The sequence below is a fragment of the Aotus nancymaae genome, unplaced genomic scaffold, assembly GCF_030222135.1.
Source record: "Aotus nancymaae isolate 86718 unplaced genomic scaffold, 86718_ANA_hifiasm-v0.15.2.pri h1tg000065l, whole genome shotgun sequence".
In the NCBI taxonomy this organism is placed as follows: domain Eukaryota; kingdom Metazoa; phylum Chordata; class Mammalia; order Primates; family Aotidae; genus Aotus; species Aotus nancymaae.
The window spans coordinates 4,239,740-4,259,359 of NW_026988480.1; the positions used below are offsets into that span (position 1 = coordinate 4,239,740).

General features: G+C 39.4%; 1 protein-coding gene across 8 annotated transcripts in view; it reads left to right on the forward strand.

The window, feature by feature from the left end:
• Positions 1-19,620, forward strand: part of COBL (cordon-bleu WH2 repeat protein) — a 289,353-nt gene that overhangs the window by 138,556 nt on the left and 131,177 nt on the right. For 4 of the 8 annotated variants that reach the window (XM_064366666.1, XM_064366667.1, XM_064366669.1 and 1 more), the window contains one exon: positions 3,514-3,588. The exons of the other annotated variants lie outside the window; for them this stretch is intronic. In XM_064366666.1, coding sequence (XP_064222736.1) covers positions 3,514-3,588 — 75 coding nt within the window. The remainder of the gene's footprint in view (positions 1-3,513; positions 3,589-19,620) is intronic. 8 annotated transcript variants of the gene reach the window in all.

Below are 19,620 nucleotides of genomic sequence, written 5' to 3' on the forward strand. Positions count from 1 at the left end.
CTTTTCCGTCTCTTATCAGATTTCAGCCAGGACAAGTCAGCCAATATCCCTGCTTTTGTACTTTTTTATTTTTTTTTCTCTTAAACCACAGGTACCTTTCCAAGTGACTCACCAAAACCAACAGGCCTTAATGGAGGTTATGATTTAACCAGAGACTTGTCAAGTATCTCCAAAGAGGTGCAACACAGAGCCACCAGAATGACAGCTCTAAAGAAGGAAGGTTTTGCTAGCTATGAATGGGGTAAAGCCTCAATCTGTCCTGGCCAGCCGTATTTGCTAGGGTCTCAGTTTCTCAGCTGATGGTCTAGATACAAGGTCCAGACTGAGGCTTTAAAGAGACAGTGGGAATGATAGGAAAACAAAAGCTGCCTGTGGGGCTAGTGCCCAAAGGCAGGAAAAGGTGGGAAGGTAAACTTATGGGGTAAATGAAGACTGCACCTAGATTCCCTGGCACTGCTGTCTCTGAGCCCATAAGCAAGCCTTATGAAGGAGCCTATCTTTAGGTGGGAAGGGCAGGCAGAAAAACCTTTGTCTTTCTCAATTGCCATTCTGCCATCAGGCAAGCAGGGGAAGGGGCAGCGTCTCCCTGGATGTTCCCCTTCTTCAGCTCCCAATCCCCAGTACTTAGAGAGGAATATTTTGATTTCTTTTAGTAGATAGCATTATTGAGTATCCGAGACAAGTAATTCAAATTAATTTCTTATAAATGTTTCTTTCCTGAGCAAAAGCTATCCACTGAAGAAATAAATGTTGTAGTATGTCCAGCGAACATTAACTGTGGATCAAGCCTGTTCTCAGCTGGAATGCTGCTTAGCTAATACCATGCGTGTTAACATTTCTAAGACATGGAGAGATTTACATCTCCAACGGACTGAGAAAGGTCTGCAGGCAGTTGAGGTATTTAAAGAGTTTTTCTGGGGGTGTTAAAGGACAGCTCTAAAAAAAATGCTCAAATCTAATTGGGGTGAGAGAACTCACCTTCATGTACCTTTTGGTATAAAACTAATAGGAATTGGTCACAAATTTTTTCAAGGCCAAATTATAAATAGTAGAAAGCAGCTGCGGTTTTAAAAGCATGCCATGTAAAGTGAAATCACCAGTGCCAAACTGCCAGTACCTTGACTTACCTGCCCCAAGGTGGAAAAGGTAGTTTTCCTTTTTAATCACTGAGACCTGAACCACTTGCCTGCAAGGCAAAGATAGAGCCTCCATTCCAGAAAGGGAGCATTGGAAAGAGCAGCCCACGTAAAGCTTAGGCCTCACCTCAAAATCTTAGGCAGCCCAGACTCAGAAGGTCTCGCCCTTTGCACCCTGAGGTCCGCTGGAGCTGGGGACCCATTGTGTTGCTGGTATCAAGAGCGGAATCTGAGAGAAAATGCTGGATGCTAGTGTGAGGATCACTCTGAATCCTGCCAACTTAAACCAGATATGTCGGCCTAAAAAAGGAAACTGAGGCAAGATTAATATGGAGAGTTTATTAAGCAAAAGTTGAGCCTGACTGCCTAGGACACACTTCCAGGTTGCCTTGGAGAGGGCTCCATTCAGCTTGGGTTCTAAGAAGGTTTTTAAAGGCAAAGGGGGGACAAGGAGTGGGCTGATACAAAGTTGTTCCACTGTCACTGGTTTACAGAGATGACACTGGTTAGTGATTGACTCTTCCTTATTGAGCTATAGGGTCGGAGTTATGATGTCCAGCATGTGGCATTTTATGGCTTCTTGGTGTCAGACCGGAGCCCACATAGCAGGTGGCCTGAAGAGGTCGCCATTTGGGTCAAGGGTGGAGTAAGACGTGACTGCTGTGCGTTTCACTGCCTCTCTGGTTCTGATCATTCAAGGGGCTTGTATTCTCAGATACAAAGTCTGTTTTCTTTCTCGCAGTCCTGAACTTGCTAGAAGTATTTTTCATTTCTCTATACCTTATCTTTCATTTATAACTTTCCTTCACATTTATTTTACTGTATTTTGCTCTAGACATCCCTTCTTCAGTCTTATCTTTATTGGATAATTTGTTATTGTTGTTTTGTGTTAACTTCTTAGCTTCTTGTTTCTCTTGATTTTTATTGTTTGAGATACTGTGCTAAATGCAGCCTCATTCAGTTTATCTAGAAACCTAGTGAGAGAGGCATTATCAGCTCCATTTTACCAGGAGGAGACTTAGGCTGAGCAACTCCAAGCTGAGCATAGTGCAGTAAGTGCCAGAATTCATAAACACCAGAATTCAAACCCAAGCCTGTCTTTCCAGAGTCCTTGCTGTTAATCACTGGTTTACATTGTATAGTGTGGTAGCAATTTCTTTATCAAGAAAAAGGATTTGAAACAAATACTTTTTAAAAATGATTCATAAAATCCTGTGATGTCAGTCTGCAGAGGTCTCAGTGAACAGATGCTAAGAACGGAGAATGATGGAGACATTTAAAACTTAAGGTGACTCTTTCCTATATCACCTTAAAGGAAAAAAATGATAGATATATGTGTATATGTGTATGTGTGTGAATGTGTGTATAAAATGTCAATAGGAAATATACTTAAAGGGATATGATATCGGCTAAGATGATAGCAAATATCTTTGTTGTTTTAAAGCTTTTGTGTTTTCAAGTTTTTAAAGTGTTATAGTTTTGTATCATCTTGACATTATTTATTCTCCTAACACAACAGTTCTCAAAAATACCTAAGAATCACCTTGAGACCTAGTTTAAACATTGGATTCTTGGGTCATATCCCTGAAGATTCTCATTTGGGAGGACAGGTTGGGGTACGGGAATTGAATTTTCCACATTGTATCAGATGATTTTGGTGCAATGGAAAGAAATAAAACTTTGAAGTCCTCAGAACCTAATTAATTTGCTTGCTGACCTAACTCCATCACTTCAGGCCCACTACTGTTTTAAAATTACATATTTTCACCAGGTGAGGTGGCTCATGCCTATAATCTTAGCATTTTGGGAGGATGAGGTGGGCAGATCACCCGAGGTCAGGAGTTTGAGAACAGCCTGGCCAACATGGTGAAACCCTGTCTCTACTAAAAATACAAAAATTAGCTCGATGTGGTGATGCACACTTGTGTTCCCAGCTACTTGGGAGGCTGAGGCAGGAGAATTGCTCAAACCCGGGAGGCAGAGGTTGCAGTGAGCCGAGATCATGCCACTACACTCCAGCCTGGGAGACACAGCAAGACACTGTCTGAACAACAGCAACAAAAAGCAAAAACAAGAACAAATTGCTTATTTTTTAAGCTAAAGAGATGCTTTAAAAATAATAATAAAAAAAAAAAAAACACAAAGAAAGAAAACTCATTCCTATGAGTGTGGATTTCAAAACTGTGATTTCCAAATCAGGGTGCACTTGGTTCAGGTCTGTTCATAAGCTGGCAGAGTGGCAAAGATCACACCCATTAAGTGAAGGTTTTGCTGCCTTGTGGCCACACTAGCGTTTTTGCCTTAATGATCGCTAAGGACTGTGTTTTCTGTCTGAACTTTCACCTGGAGATGACGTGGCCTGATGCTTATGTTCCAGGCTGAGCAACTTGTGCTGTCAGGTGCAGACAGCGATGAGGACACCTCCAGGGCTGCCCTGGGAAGGGGTTTGAACGTGAGTACTAATGCCCCGGCAGGTGCTTCTGCTAACTGCCTGGAACATCTTGCTTTGCACAACCTTCCAGAGAGTGAAATGATGGACTAGTTTCATTTCGGTGGTTTGTTTTTCATAGCTTAGATAGAGTTGAAAGCTGCCTATTTCTCGTTTAGTTGCCCATGCTACTTTTGGAACATGTGGAATATTTTAGTTTCTACTTTTCTGTTTGGCAGTCAGCATGATGAGGAGAAGCCTTCATTAGGGTCATTGAATTCGTGCTTCCCGAAACTGCCACCATACATCATAAGGGGTAGCCTGGTGGTTCTGGAGCTGCTCTCAATTTTCCAGTCCCATAGCTCTCAGCTGCTAAACTCTGTGCCTACCGTCTGTTCACAGAGCCCTTGAAAGGATTTCCGAAAACTACCTGTGCCCTCACATTGCACAGTTAGCATGTATAAAGTTTCTTCATACTTTTAAATACTCGAGAGAACATAATGATATCTTATAAATACGAACATTTTAAATGTATCTAATAAAAGTTGGATGTTTACCATCACCTATTAAAAATTACATGGACAAACTCGTCTCTATCAGTAAGAAAGTTTACATTATCGCTTTTTCTTGATTTCACATTTCCAGGTCAGTCCCTGTGTAAAATTTTTTTCTATTCAATTCATATTTTATGCTTGAAAATCTTTAATAATTACTTGAAGTAAAATGCGTTATAAAATTAAAATATCTGTCTATATTTTTTATTTGATGTGATCATAAAACTAAGTAGAAAAATATTTTTATGGGCTGAGTTCTCACAAAAATCACAAAATAAAACAGTATAAATATATTACAGCTGTTGACATGTAATTGTTAAATACTGAAAGTAAATTTTCCTTGAAAAGACATTTATTAATAAGATGAAAAACAATTTTAAAAATTCCATATATCCACTGTGTTTGAACATGATTTACTGATAAAGCAAGAAAAGGTTCAACATTAATTCTGTGCCTCTTCATTTTTATTGCAGTAAATAATACTTTACATAGATAGCATATAAGGATGAAAAGTTCTGTTATAGCAGTGCCTTTCAATTCTTAAGTCCTCAGGATGACACCCCAAAAATCACAGAGACCTAGCCTCAAAAATTATCTTGAATGATTCTTTAGCTATACCCTAATTAGATTATCTTTCAAATTTGGCAACAGCTAAAATTTAGAAGCCATCTGACTTGCAAGGTGATTTGTTATTCATTCACACCGGATATTGTATAAGAAAACAAATGCTGTATTAAGTTGCATCCGGTGACAATTATACGTATTGCTTTTTTGCTCATACATACTCTTTTGGAGGAAAGAGGTGTGGCAATGGCTCTTTAAATTTGTTTTAAAATTTGGTTTTATTTTTGATTGATTCATAATCATTGTACATATTTATGGGGTACAGTGTGATGGTTTTGATGCATGTTTACATTGTGTAGTCATCATCAGGATAAGTACAAATCCATCACCTCAAACGTTAATTATTTTGTTGTGGTAAGAACATTCAGAACCCTTTCTTCTAGCTGTTTTGAAATGTGTAATCATTATTATTGACTGTAGTCACCCCACTATATGATAGAACACCAGAGAGTATTCCTCCTAACTGTAACATTGTACCTGTTGACCAACCTCTCCCCATCCTTCTTCTCGTCTCCTTTCCCCGGCTTCTCTCTACTTCTGTGAGATGAACTTTTTAGATTCCACATATGGGAGCATGGAATATTTTTCTTTCTATGTCTGAGTAATTTCACTTAACATAATGTCCTCCAGTTTCATCTATGTTGACACAAAATGACTTCTTTTTTAAGGCTAAATAATATTTTATTGTATATATATGTATATGTATATATGTGTGTGATATATATACACATATATTTATGTATATATGTGTGTACATATATATACATATACACACACATACACCACAGTATCAGTCAGGTTTTGTTTTAGAACTAAATTAATTATAAACTGTTCTTAGAAAAATAAACAAGCAAGAATAAGGAAAACCCTGAAAAACATGAGGGACAGTTAAGCCTTACCAGTTTTAAAAATAGATTTTAACACCTTTATAATTACAATAATTATAATTACAATTACAGTAGCTCAATGAAGCAGAATAGAACATGTAGAGCCAGTCGCATATCAAAACATGGTATATAATAGGGTCAGCACATCAAAGCCATGGGGAAATAAACTGATGAGTAGAGTTGTGATCATTGAATAGCCATAAGGAAAAAGAAAACTACGTGTTTTCATAGTATACAGTAGGAAAAAACCTCAAATGAATCAGAAATCTAAGTGTACAAATGGGAACCATATAAATATTAGCAGAAGATAGAAGCGAATTCATCTATAAAATCAGATTAGATAATGCTTTTCCAACTATGACTAAAAATTTAGATGTGATATTGGGAAGCATTGATAAATTTTTTAAATCGATTTTTAATTGTGGGTCTAGAGTAGGTATATATATTTATGGGGTACATGGTCTATTTTGTTACCTCCATGCAATGTGAAATAATCACATCATGGAGAATGGAGTATCCATCCCCTCAAGTGTTTATATTTTGTGTTACAAACAATTCAGTTACACTCTTTTAGTTATTTAAAAATGTACGAGTAAGTAATTATTGACTACAGTCACCCTGTTGTGCTATCAAATAGTAGGTCTTATTCATTCTTTACATATTTTTCTGTACCCATTAACCATTCCCACCTCCCCGATGGGTTCCCCACTACCTGTCCCATCCTTCTACTCTCTGCTCATGAGTTCAGTCATTTTGACTTTCAGATCTCACAGACAAGTGAGAACATGCAGCATTTGTCTTTCTGTGCCTGCCTTATTTCACTTAACAGAATGATCTCCAGTTCCACTCATGTTGTTGCAAATGACAAGATCTCATTCTTTTTCAAAGCTGACTAGCACTCTGTTGTGTAAATATTGTAAACCAAAAAGTAACTGAAACAAGTCTCAATCAATTTAGAAAGTTTATTTTGCTAAGGTTAAGGATGTATTCATGACACAGCCTCAGGAGGTCCTGATGACATGTGTCTGAGGGGGCTGGGGTACAGCTTGCTTTTATACATTTTGAGGGGACATAATACATTGATCAATACATGTAAGATTCACATTGGTTCTATCTGGAAGGGCAGAATAACTTGAACCAGGGTGTTGGGGGACTTCCAGGTCATAGGTAGATTTAAATATATTCTAATAGACAATCTGTTGAAAGCATTATTATCAATAGAAAGGAATGTCTGAGTTAAAATAAGGGTTGTGTGGAGGCCAAGGTTTTATGCAGATGAAGCCTCCAAGTAGCAGGCTTCAGAGAGAATACATTGTAAATGTTTCCCATCAGACTTAAGGTCTGTGTTGATGTTCATGCTGGAGAGTGTAATGAGGCATGTCCAACCCCCTCTTCCATCATGGCCTGACCTAGATTTTCAAGTTAACTCCAGAATCCCCTTGGCTGAGAAGAGGGGTCTGTTCAGATGGTTAGGGGGCTCTAGAATTTCATTTTTGGTTTACAGTATGTACCACATTTTCTTTATCCATTCATCTGCTGATGGACACTTAGGTCTTAGTTATTGTAAACAGTGCTGCAACAAACATGGGAATGCAGATATTTCTTCAATATACTGATTTCTTTGAATATTTTTCTTCAATATACTGATTTCTTTCTTTTCGGTGTATACCCAGCAGTGGGATTGCTGGATCATATGCTAGCTCTATTTTAGTTTTTTTGAGGAACCTCCAAACTGTTCTCCATTATAGTTATGAGAATTTACACTCTCACCAACAGTGTATGAGGGTTCCCTTTTCTCCACATCCTCTCCAGCATTTGTTCTTGCCTGTCTTTTGGATATAAGCCATTTTAACTGAGGCGAAAGGATATCTCATTGTAGTTTTCATTCCCATTTCCCTGATGATCAGTGATGTTGACTATCTTTTCATATGCCTGTTTGCCATTTGTGTGTCTTCTTTTGAGAAATGTCTATTTAAATCTTTTGCCCATTTTTTGTTTGATAGGATTATTAGACTTTTTCTTATGGAGTTGTTTGGGCTCCTGATACATTCTAGTTATGAATCCCTGTCAGATGAGTAGTTTGCACATGTTTTTCCTGTTCTGTGGGTTGTCTCCTCATTTTGTGGGTTGTTTCCTTTGCTTTGTAGAAGCTTTTTAACTTGATTTGATCCCACTTGTTCATATTTGTGTTGGTTGTCTGCGCTTGTGGGGTACTGCTCAAGAAGTTTTTGCCCAGACCAATACCCTGGAGATTCTCTCCAATTTTTTTTAGTTTCATAGTTTCAGGTCTTAGATTTAAGTCTTGAACATTTTGATTTGATTTTTGTATATGGTAAAAGGTAGGGGTCTAGTTTTATTCTTCGGCATATGGATATCCAGTTTTCCCAGCACCATTTATTGAAGAGACCATGTTTTCCCCAATGTATGTTCTTGGCAACTTTGTTGAAAATGACTTCACTATAAGTATGTGGATTTGTTTCTGGGTTCTCTGCTCTGTTCTGTTGGTCTGTGTGTCTGTTTTTATGTCAATACCATGCTGTTTTGGTTATAATAACTCTGTAGTATAATTTGAATCAGGTAATGTGATTCCTCCAGTTTTGTTATTTTTGCTTAGGATAGCTTTGACTATTCTGGCTCTTTTATGGTTCCATATAAATTTTAGGATTTTTTTTCTATTTCTGTGAAGAATGTCATTGGTATTTTGATAGAAATTGCATTGAATTTGTAGATTGCTTATAGGGTAGTATGGACATTTTAACAATACATAAACATGGAATATTTTTCCATTTTGTTAGTATCCATTTAATTTCTTTCATCATGTTTTATAGTTTAAATTATAGAGATCTTTCACTTCTTTAGTTCCTAAGTATTTAATTTTATTTGTGGCTACTGTAAATGGGATTACTTTTTAATTTTTTTCAAATTGTTGACTGTTGGCATATGGAAATGCTACTGATTTTTATACATTGATTTTGTGTCCTGCAACATTACTGAATTTATTATTTCTAAAATTTTTGTGTGAAACTTTAGGTTTTTCTAAATATAAGATTCTGTCATCTGCAAACAAAGGTAATTTGATTTCTTCCTTTCCAATTTGCATGCCCTTTATATCTTTCTCTGGTCTGATTGCCTAGCCAGGACTTCCAGTACAATGTTGAATTACGGTAGTGAAATTACGGTAGTGGGCATCCTTGCATGATCCAGATCTTAGGGGAAAGGCTTTCTGTTTTTCTCCATTCAGTATGAGACTAGCTGTGGGTCTATTGTATATGGCTTTTGTTATGTTAAGGTATGTTTCTTCTATCCCCAGTTTTTTGAGGATTTTTATCATGAAGGGATGTTGAATGTTATCAAATCCTTTTCAGCATCAATTGAAATGATCATATGGTTTTTATCCTTCATTCTGTTGATATAATGTATCACACTGATTGATTTCCGTATGTTGAACTATCCTTGCATCCCAGGGATAAATGTCTGTTGGCCACAATGAATGATCTTTCTAATGTATTGTTGAATTCAGTTTACTAGTATTTCGTTGAGGATTTTTGTATTTATATTCATCAGAGATATTGGCCTGTACTTTCCTTTTGTTGATGTGTCATTGTCTAGTTTTGGTTATCAGGGTAATATCGGCCTCATAGAATGAATTTTGAAGTATTTCCTCCTCCCTGTTTTTGGAATAGTTTGGGAAGGATTGGTATTAATTCCTGTTTAAATGTTTGGTAGAATTTATCAGTGAAGCCATCAGGTTTCAAGCTTTTCTTTACTGGGAGACTTTTTATTATGGCTTTATATTGTTACTTGTTATTAAGGTGTTTTCGTTTTAGATTTCATCCTGGTTCAATCTTGGTACATTGTATGTGTCTAGAAATTTGTTCATTTCTTCTAGGTTTTTCAATTTATTGGCATATTGTTGCTCATAGTAGCCACTAATCATCCTTTGAATTTCTGCAGTATCAGTTGTAATGTCTCCTTTTTCATTTCTGATTTTATTCATATCTTCTTTCTTCATCTGGCTGAAAGTTTGCTAATTTTGTTTAACTTTTAAAAAATCAACTTTTTGTTTCATTGATCTTTTGCATTATTGCCTTCGTTTCAGTTTCATTTATTTCTGCTCTGATATTTATGATTTATTTTTCCTACTAGTTTTGGGTTTGGTTTGCTCTTGCTTTTATAGTTATTTAAGATGCGTAGTTAGATTGTTTGTTTGAAGTTTTTCCTCTTTTTTTGATGTAGGCACATATGGGTATACACTTCCCTCTTGGTACTTCTTTTGCTATATCCCATAGGTTTTGGTATGTTGTGTTTTCATTGTTATTCGTTTCAAGAAGTTTTTAATTTCCTTCTTAATTTCTTCCTTGGCCCACTGGTAATTCAGGAGCGTGTTGTTTAATTCTCATTATTTGTATAGTTTCAAAAATTCCTTTTATTATTGATTTATAGTTTTATTCCATTGTGGTCAGAGAAGATGCTTGATATTATTTCAGTTTTTAAAAATGTTTTAGGACTTGTTTTGTGACCTAACATATGGTCTGTCCTCCATGTGCTGAGGAAAAGAATGTGTATTCTGCAGCCATTGGATGAAATATTCTGTACATATCTATTTGATCTATTCGGTCTCTACTGTAGATTAAGTCTGATGTTTCTTTGTTGCTTTTCATTTGGAAGATCTGTCCAGTGCTGAAATTGGGGTTTTAAAGTCTCCAGATATTATTGTATTGGGGCCTATCTCTCTCTTTAGCTTTAATAATATATCTGGATGCCTCCAGTGTTTGGTGCATATATATTTAAAATTGTTATTTGATCTTGCTGAATTAACTTTTATCATTATATAATGACCTTCTTTGTCTCTTCTTGTAGTTTTTGTCTTGAAAATTATTTTGTCTAAGTATAGCTACTTCTGCTCATTTTTTGGTTTCCATTGGCATGGAATATCTTTTTCCATCCCTTTATTTTTAGTTAAGGTGTATTTTTATAGGTTAAGTATGTTTCTTGTAGGCAGAAGATCAGTGGCTCTTGTTTTTTCATTCATTCATCCAGTCTGTGTCTTTTGAGAGTTTAGTATATTTACATTCAATATTATTGATAAGTAAGGACTTAGTGCTGTTATTTTGTTATTTGTTTTTGGTCCCTCCTTCTTCTCTCCTCTCTCCTCCCCTTCCCTCCCCTCCCCTTTCCTCTCTTCCTCTCCCCTCCCCTTCCCACCTTCCTTTAGTGAAGGTGTTTTTCCACTCCCATCTTCTTTAGTGAAGATGTTTTTCTCTGGTGGTATGATTCAGTTTCTTGTTTTTTATTTTTGTGTAACCATTGTATGTTATTTGGTTGGAAGTTACTGTGAGGCTTGCAAATACTATCTTAGAACTTAACACAACACTGCATAAACAAATAAATAAACAGAAAAGGAATAAAAACTATGCCTTAACTTCATCCCCCAACTTTTTAACTTTTTGTTGTTTCTATTTATATCTTACTGTGCTGTCTGTGTCTTTAAAAGTTGCTGTAGTTGTTTTTTATTGGTTCATTGTTTAGTCTTTATACTTAGGATAAGAGTAGTTTACACACCATAGTTACAGCGTTATATTCTGTGTTTTTCTGTCTTCTTACTATTACCAGTGAATTTTGTACCTTCAAGTAATTACTTATTGCTCATAAATGTCTGGTTTTTTTCTAATTAAAGTACTCCCTTTGGCATTTCTTATAGGTCAGGTCTGAGAACTTCCCCAGCTTTTGTTTGGGGAAGTCTCTATTTCTCCTTTATGCCTGAAGGGTACTTTTGCTGAATATACTATTCAAGGGTAAAAGCATTCTTTCATCAAGCATTTTAATTATGTATGCCACTCTCTCCTGGCCTGTGAAGTTTCCATTGAAAAGTCTGCTGCCAGACATATTGGAACTTCATTGTATGTTATTTGTTCCTTTTCTTTCCTGCTTTTAGGACCCTTTCTTTATCCTTGACTTTTGGGAGTTTCATTATGAAATGCCTTGAGGTAGTGTTTGGGTTACATCCACTTGGTGTCCTATAACCTTCTTTGGGTATTGGTAACTTTCTCTAGGTTTAAGTCATTCTCTGTCATTGTCCCTTTCAATACATTGATAAATTTGACCTCAGAGAAAATATTAATGAATTTGATTTTAGGAAAAACAAAAAACCCTCTTGAATGAGAAAAAAAAAAGAGAAAATGAAAATAAACGAAAGAAATAAAACACTTACTCCTAAGGAGAACTGTAAATGAACTACAGTGAACTACTGTTCATCACCTATGAGATTGGCAAAAGCCCAAAAGTTTGTTACTACACCCTTTTCACTAAATTGTGGGGCCCTTAAATGCATTGCTGAGCCAAATGCACAGTGCTAACTTTGTGGTGGTGAATTGGGCAGTATCTAGCCAAATTATACATACATCTAGGTCTTGACACAGAAATCCTACTTTTAGAAATCTACCCCAAGACTCACTGTTAAAAATCTAAAGTGATTCATGTGTAAGACTGTTTATTGTGGCATTATTTGTAACAACAGGAGGTGGAAGCAATGTTCATGCCTGTTGGGAGGGGGTTGGTAGATGAAGCTGTGGTACGTGAAGATGGGGTATGTCCACATGATTGAATACTATGAATCTGTGAAAGAAGGAAGAAATTTGTTATATTATTGATATGAGGTGTTTTCTTGGGTATATTTTTTCCATTTTTAAAAATTAAAGGTGACTTTTCCTCTGAATCAAAGTAATAAATAAGACTTCAATATGATAGATTAATATTAACTCATAAATAAGAATGTACTGGGTTCCAAGCCCTGGGACAGTACAGCACTTAAAATAATAATGGCTCCCAGTGATGACCATGCCTGCAGCTTTCATCCTGTCCATCCTAAGCACTGTGCTTAGTTATGTGGGATCATTTTATCTTCCTTATATGGACACAGAAAATGTCCAAATGCTAGAGGTCAATTGGTGATTCGTTGATATCTACTTATTTTTGTTGGATATGATGCTCTCTTCAAGGGGGGATGTTGGTGACATAACATTTCTTAAGAGCGCTCTGCCGTTGTTTTTAAATATTTATTCCAAGCCATTAATCCCAGCCTGCACGTTTGATGCCAATGCTTGCTTAATCTCACCAGAAGAGAGGATTAAAGGAAGGCATGAGTCACATCATCCTTTTGCTGCTTTCAATGTCCTCTATTTTAAGAGATTTCGCAACTCTTCCTTTCCTTAGTTACACTGTCTGGGCTGTGAGAGGCACTCCTTTTGTGCATATCCGGTGATAAAATGTAACACTGATCCATCTCCTTGTGAATTCCTTCCTTCCTTAGCCTAGCGCTTAGCTTAGCACTTACTGCTTTACAAGAAAAATTGCAATGAGTATGGGTTTTATTGGTGCTCCCTCTGCTGGCTCTTTCTGTGTCTTTGCAGAAACAGTGTAACTGCTTCAGCTCCAAGTAATAGCGAATCTGATGAGCACAGAGGCAGGAGCATTAGCCTGATGGAGGCTGAGTGCAGGCTTCAATCACTGGGGTGTTAAAGCCCAGCTTTCAATTCCAGCCCAGCATGCAGAACCTGTCTTCACTTTCCTCATCTGTTACACAGTGTCCACCTTGTAGTTTCCTGTTAGGGATTAGAAATTATGTAGCTCATCTGACACCCGTAGAAAATGTTCTGAAATGGTGAGTAAACCTGACTAGAGTCTTCCAGAAAATATTTGCAGATATTATTATGTATTATTTTTTCTTGAGAAAATTTAAGTGGTTTATTATGTCTATAACTTGAAGAGTCTATGAGAATAGATTTGCGTTTTTAAAAAAAATACCCTAACATAGATGGTCAAAGAAATTCGATCTTCCCTGGAAAAGTTAGTAAATTTCTTAGAAACTGAAATGTACTCTATTCCAAGATACATTTTCGTTGTCTTAATCAAAGGGTGCTTGAATCATAGTAAATATTCTCATCTTTCAACTAACTTTAAATAGTTTTCCTGGAATTTTACAGTTTCCAGAGAACACTCCCTTCTGCATCTGTGAAGGAAAGTGTGCCTCAGGCTGTACACTGGGTTTCACTGGACACCTGTGGGGATCTGGCTTAGTGGGGACATGGTCAGTATTGATTCAGCATGTAGCAGATTACATTGCAGTTAAAGTCATCCCACACATCTGGACCCCAAGACAAAGGGAGGTCACATAACTGATCGTGGATGCCGATTAGTGATGAGGTGTGGGTTAGCTCTCTGGTCTGTTTCCTAAGTCACACAAACAGCAGTGATAAAGTGTGCTCATGGATGAGACGAGTTACCTGAGTCAATTTGTAATTCAGCACACAAAAATGCAAAGGAAATTATTACATCAGCCTGATGAAGTGCAAATATTCTGATGTAGGTTAAAGTGACCCAGGTTCTAATCCTGGTTCTGTTATTCACTAGGATAACAGACCAGTCACAGCAGGCCTTTCTCTGAAGAATGAACTTTTGAAAGTAACTGGCCTTTTATGGGCCCTGCTTCTTGGTTTCTTGTTTTTTTTTTTTTTTTAATCCAAATTCTATAAATATTATCTATCTAAAGGTATTACCATGTACTTCATCAGATATCTCTGCATTGCTTGATATCATAAAGTTAAATTTCTTTTGGTTAAAGAGGTTTAAAAATCACTGCCTCATAAAACAAACAAGCAAACAACAAAATAAACCTGTCTGGAGACATTTTGTCTATTTGCCCTGTTGAGGCAGCGACAGAAATAGTGTGTCACTATAGTGTCTCACAGATGGACGGAGCCTACACTACATTTGAAGTGATTTCCATAGCAAAAGCCTTAACAGAGTTTCCAGAATTCGTTCTGAGTGGCATTGGTTGTGACGGAAGCCTCTGCAGTATTGGGGGCAGGCATTTACAGGGAAGCCCGCTAGTAAAATAATATATTCAGAAAAAGTTTTTAAAAGCTACACTGTAAAGGAAACTCCATAATTTCAGCTGCCCTGAGTCCCATGCTTAGGAGAGCCTGCATTTCCATCAGCTGATCCAGGTCTCCAGGGGATTACAGAGAATTTGCAGATGTTGTCTTCACATGTATGGAGCTGTGTTGCCACCGGGTGCCAGTGTTGTCACATGCACAGCAAGTCTCCATGCAAGCTTTTCTCTGCCTGGAAAAGCTCAGATCTGTTGTTTTTGGAGTCCTCACCAGTTGAGAACAGGAAAATATTTCTTGGGGGCTGAGCCGCATGCTTATGATGTAGAATTAAGTTTTGTTATACATCAGTTGTATAGAGATATTTTTAAAATTTAGCTTGTACCTTTAGAAAATGCTTTATATTCAAAATAAAATAAATTTCCTATGGCAGGTTGTAAGAGTAGAGTGGGAGAATCATGTTCAGTGCCTACAAGTCTAACAGGGTTTCTTGTTGCATGTTGTCCTGAGCTTTTCTCAGTATATACATCTGCACTTTACATAATGCCAGTGACAATTTGCATAGAGGTTTGCATATCCTTTATAATTTGTCCTGGTACCTGCGTAGTTCTTTTAAAGGCTGTATGATCTTACATGTAAAGGGAAAAGCATGGCTTTTGTTTTCGTTTGCTTGAATTTGGATTCTGACTTAATCACACACAGCTCTGAGACCTCTTAGAGCCTCATCTTTCCACATGTACAGTGGGCTCATAATCACCAGCACCTAGCTTTCTTACAAGGATTAAATGAGATGGAATGAGTGCCAAGCACAGGAAGGAGCTCACAGCTACACTCGATGAAGGTTGGCTCGGCCCTGTTGCTCATTGCTTCTTTTCTCTGGTATAAATAATGTGAAACTCACCTTTATCCCAAAAGTCTTTTTTCATGTGGGAGGTTTTTTGTGAAAGAGACCTGCAAAGGTATTAGTGAATCAAAAGATATGACAACTTTATGGAATCACTGCATTGTTTCCCTCGATGACCTTTGCCAACAACAAATAACAGTGCGTTATGCCCCTCAGCTCTTCATTTCTGATTTAGAGCCTGGTGTATACAAAACTTCTATCGACTATTGGAAAATAAATAGCTCTTAATATCTAGAAAAATCATTCTGAGGTTTTTTACATACCTGTTTGATCATTAAAAATAGGCCAGGCACGTTGGCTCACGCCTGTAATCCCAGCACTTTCGGAGTCTGAGGTGGGTGGATCACTTGCGGTCAGGAGTTCGAGACCAGCCTGACCAACACGGCAAAAATACATGTAGTTTTTGCCATGTCTTTACTAAAAATACAAAACTAGGTGAGCATGGTGGCCATGCCCAGCTGCTCAGGAGGCTGAGGCAGGGGAATTGCTTGAACCCAGGAGGCTGAGGTTGCAGTGAGCCGAGATTGCACCATTGCACTCCAGCCTGGGCAACAAGGGTGAAACTCCATCTCAAAACAACAACAAAAAATAGTTTAAAAAATATTTTTATCATATGATCTCCATTGCAAACCCAGAAACTATCAGAGGAGGGTTTTGGTTTTAAAGCTTTGATGAATTTTTTCCCAGAGCATTCGATTTGTGGAATCGTATACAAACAGACCCTGAAGAGCTGATAAACAGGGCCTAATGCCAGGACCAGTTCTCAGAGGGAAAAGAAGAAGTGTGGATTTTTTACCACTTGGCTGAAAATGGGATGTTTGTAAAATACTGATTTTCCTTACGTTCCCTAACATGATTATTATTTCCACTGTCTGTGTTTCCTTTCTGGCCTTCCCCTGCTCTTTGTTAGACAAGTGTAGAACTGTAGAATCTCACTTGCCTGCTCATGGATTTAAGCTGCTTCAGATACCAGAGAAGGTGAGAAGCAGAGCTCTCTGCCCCACGGCATACTTAACTATCTAGGAGATGACATCTCCGCCATCACAGTTTTTCTGGCTAGAATCTTGGGGTCCTCTTTGCCCCCTTTTCTCTCCCCCTCCACCTACAACCCTCATATCGTCTGCCACCTTCAAGATGCGTCCAGAATCCTACCACTTCGCAGAGCCTGCCCTTGTCACCTGGCCCAGGCCTCCTGGCGGCTCCACTTCCCAGCACCTGTGGCCTCCAAAGCCTCCTCCCCATCTCCCTGCTTTTCGCCCTGCAGTTACCTGGGCAGCCAGAGCACCGCCGACAGGTGAGCAGAGCCAGCAGGTGGGCTTGGCTCGGGGCTGCAGAGAGCCCGCAGCGCCGCCCCTGCTGCCCTCCTCCACGCTCCTGGCAGGCTCTTCGTGTGTCTTGATCCACGAGTTCTTAAAAAAAGGAAGTAGACTATAGACTGGGCGTCCCTCAAACCGGCAGCCACGGGGTCTGGGGTCTGCCTTTGGGGCCGCCGTTTCTCAGCTTGCCCGCCCGCGGGTCTCCCTGCCCACGCAGTCCCTGTCCCCCGCCCCGCGCCTTCTCTGTCCCCGCCCCGCGCCCTGCCTTCCCTGTCCCCGCCCCATGCCGCGCCTTCCCTGTCCCAGCCCCACACCTTCCCTGTCCCCCACCCCATCGCCGCCCCTGGCTTGAGATGGCAGGGGGCGCGCAGGCCAGTGCCCGTCCCTGCAGCGCGCTCATCGCGGTGACATCAGATAAAAACCGCACTTTGCATTCAGAATGAGTGTCTCCTCTGGACTTTTGCCGGCTTTCTTTTCCAGCTCCTCCCTGGAAAAGGGCAGGGGCGGGCAGTTTCCCAGCCTCCCGCCCTGCTGTGTCCCCAGCGGCGTCTGCCCCAGGGTCTGCAAGTCGGCCAGCCTGGGCCCCCGGGGATGCGTCCTCCACCCTGGAGACTGGGATCCTCCTAAACCCCTGCCGCTCCCTTATTCTCTCCTCTGCTAGTGCCACCTTTGCTTTCTCTTCCCGGGTTGTCACATTTTATTGATTTCTGCATCGTAAATGTGTCCCACGCGGACCTATGGTCCTTCCCTTTTCTTCTGCTGAGCGATGGTCACAGGCCGTGGATGCGTGTGAGTGAGGGGCGCTGCTGGACTGTACCTGCACCCCCCACTCCCCCCGCCATCCCGTAGGCTGGGATCCATTCTTTCAACATAAACTGTACCTTGAGTGTCCCTTCTCTTTTGGATTTTTGCATAGTACCAGTTCATAGTAGATTGCAGAGTGTAATAAACAGTCCCATACCAATCATCCACCATTAACAAATGCTCATGTGTGTTTAGCTACATCTGCTGCGTATCTTTTTGTTAATGACTAAGAATCGCAGCAGAAGCAGATGCCACCGCCTCTCTAACACAACATAGCTGGCCCTCTCATTCCTTCGCTAGGGCAGCAACCCTTTTGAAAGTTTTGTGTTTTAAGGAATATAGTGAAAGGGTGTCTGTCCATAAACAACGCAGAGCGTATTTTACACGTTTTAACAATGTGTGTGATGATTTGCTGTTATTTTATTTCAACTGATAAAGAAAAATTTTATATCAAGGCATTGTGCAACAGCTAACTAAAGCTAATCACCATATCCATGACCTCACGTACTTATATTTTTGTGGTGATAACATTTAAAGTCTACTGTTTTAGTAATTTTCAAGTATCTAATATATTATTAATCATAGTCACCATCTTGTCCAATAGACTTCCTGAAGTGATTATTTTCCGAAGTCTGAATTTTGACTTAGAAAATAAGAACAATGAATGTTGAGGGTAAAAAATGAGGAAAGAAAGAAGGAGAGCAGAAAAGGAGAAGAGAGCAGAGTGCCTGCCTCCTCTAAAGTCCCTCCCCACATCGACACTTGCCTCCCCTAATCCCTTGCCCTGGGCACACTTTGACTGAGTCTGTCCCATAGGAGACGTGGCAGACCAGGGGGCACTGGGGACACACAGAAGAGCCAGGCCAAGCCCCTGCCCTCAGAAGACACCAATGAACCCGTTGCCAGTGCTATTCAAAACTCCAAATGTGCTGGCATTGCCAGAGGCCTTTTTTTTTTTGAGACAGAGTCTTGCTGTGTCACCTAGGCTGGAATGTAGTTGCATGATCTCAACTCACTGCAACCTTTGTCTCACGAGTTCAAGGAATTTTTTTACCTCAGCTTCCCAGGTAGCTGGATTACAGGCCCACGCCACCATACCCGGCTTTTTTTTTTTTTTTTAATGCATTTTTAGTAGAGACACAGTTTCACCATGTTGGTGAGGCTGGTTTTGAACTCCTGATCTCAAGTGATCCGTGCATCTTGGCCTCCCAAAATGCTAGGATTGCAGGCATCAGCCACCGCATCTGGCCAGCTGGGGCCTTGTTAAAACCCTGATTCAAAGTATTGGGGCCGAAGAGGCAATAGGAGAACCAAGCCTGAGGCCCTGGCGAGGCGGCAGAGTCAGAGGGCTCAGCTCTCCTTGTGAGAAGGGAGAGGGAAGGTCTGTGCAGAGAAGGCAAAGCCTCAGCTAAGCTGCCAGTGCTGCATGGCTCCCTCTCTGAGAGGGGACTCCAGCATAGGGGCGCCTATGCTACTAATTTAAATATGGAATAGTTTAAGGGGGAGAAGGAGGAGAAGGGTTAAGAAATGAAAGTTCCCATTCTTCAGAAGTTCCATTTAGTGATTTGAAAGTGCACCCTTAACTACTGTTCTGTGTGTGTGTGTGTGTGTGAGTGTGTGTGTAGGGTGGTTTTTATTGACTGTACATTGGAAACGTGTCTAAAAATAGACTGAACAAATGACTAACTACATCCCAATATTTGACCCTCCATCTGGGGTGAGAAGGATCAGAGAATTCTTTTATTTGCTTGGCTAAGAATGTTTTCAGTCCCAGATAATATATTCTGGATCTATAATTATATGGTGAGCATAACTCCTTCTAACAACAGCCTCCAATAAAGCTTCCTGCTGGGTGATTCCTGGGGAACCTGATGTCTCCTTTGGAGGAGACACAGATGAGCCTTCAGGAAGGGACATTTCAGAAGTATTGGCCCTGAGCTTCAAACTGAGATAATTTGATAAACTTGGACAAGAATAACTACTGCCTTGACATCACGGGGAGATGAAAAAGGGAGAAAAAAAAAAAACAAGAAAAATAAAAGGGTAAGAAAGGAATTATTTTTCCTTTTTGGCTTGAAA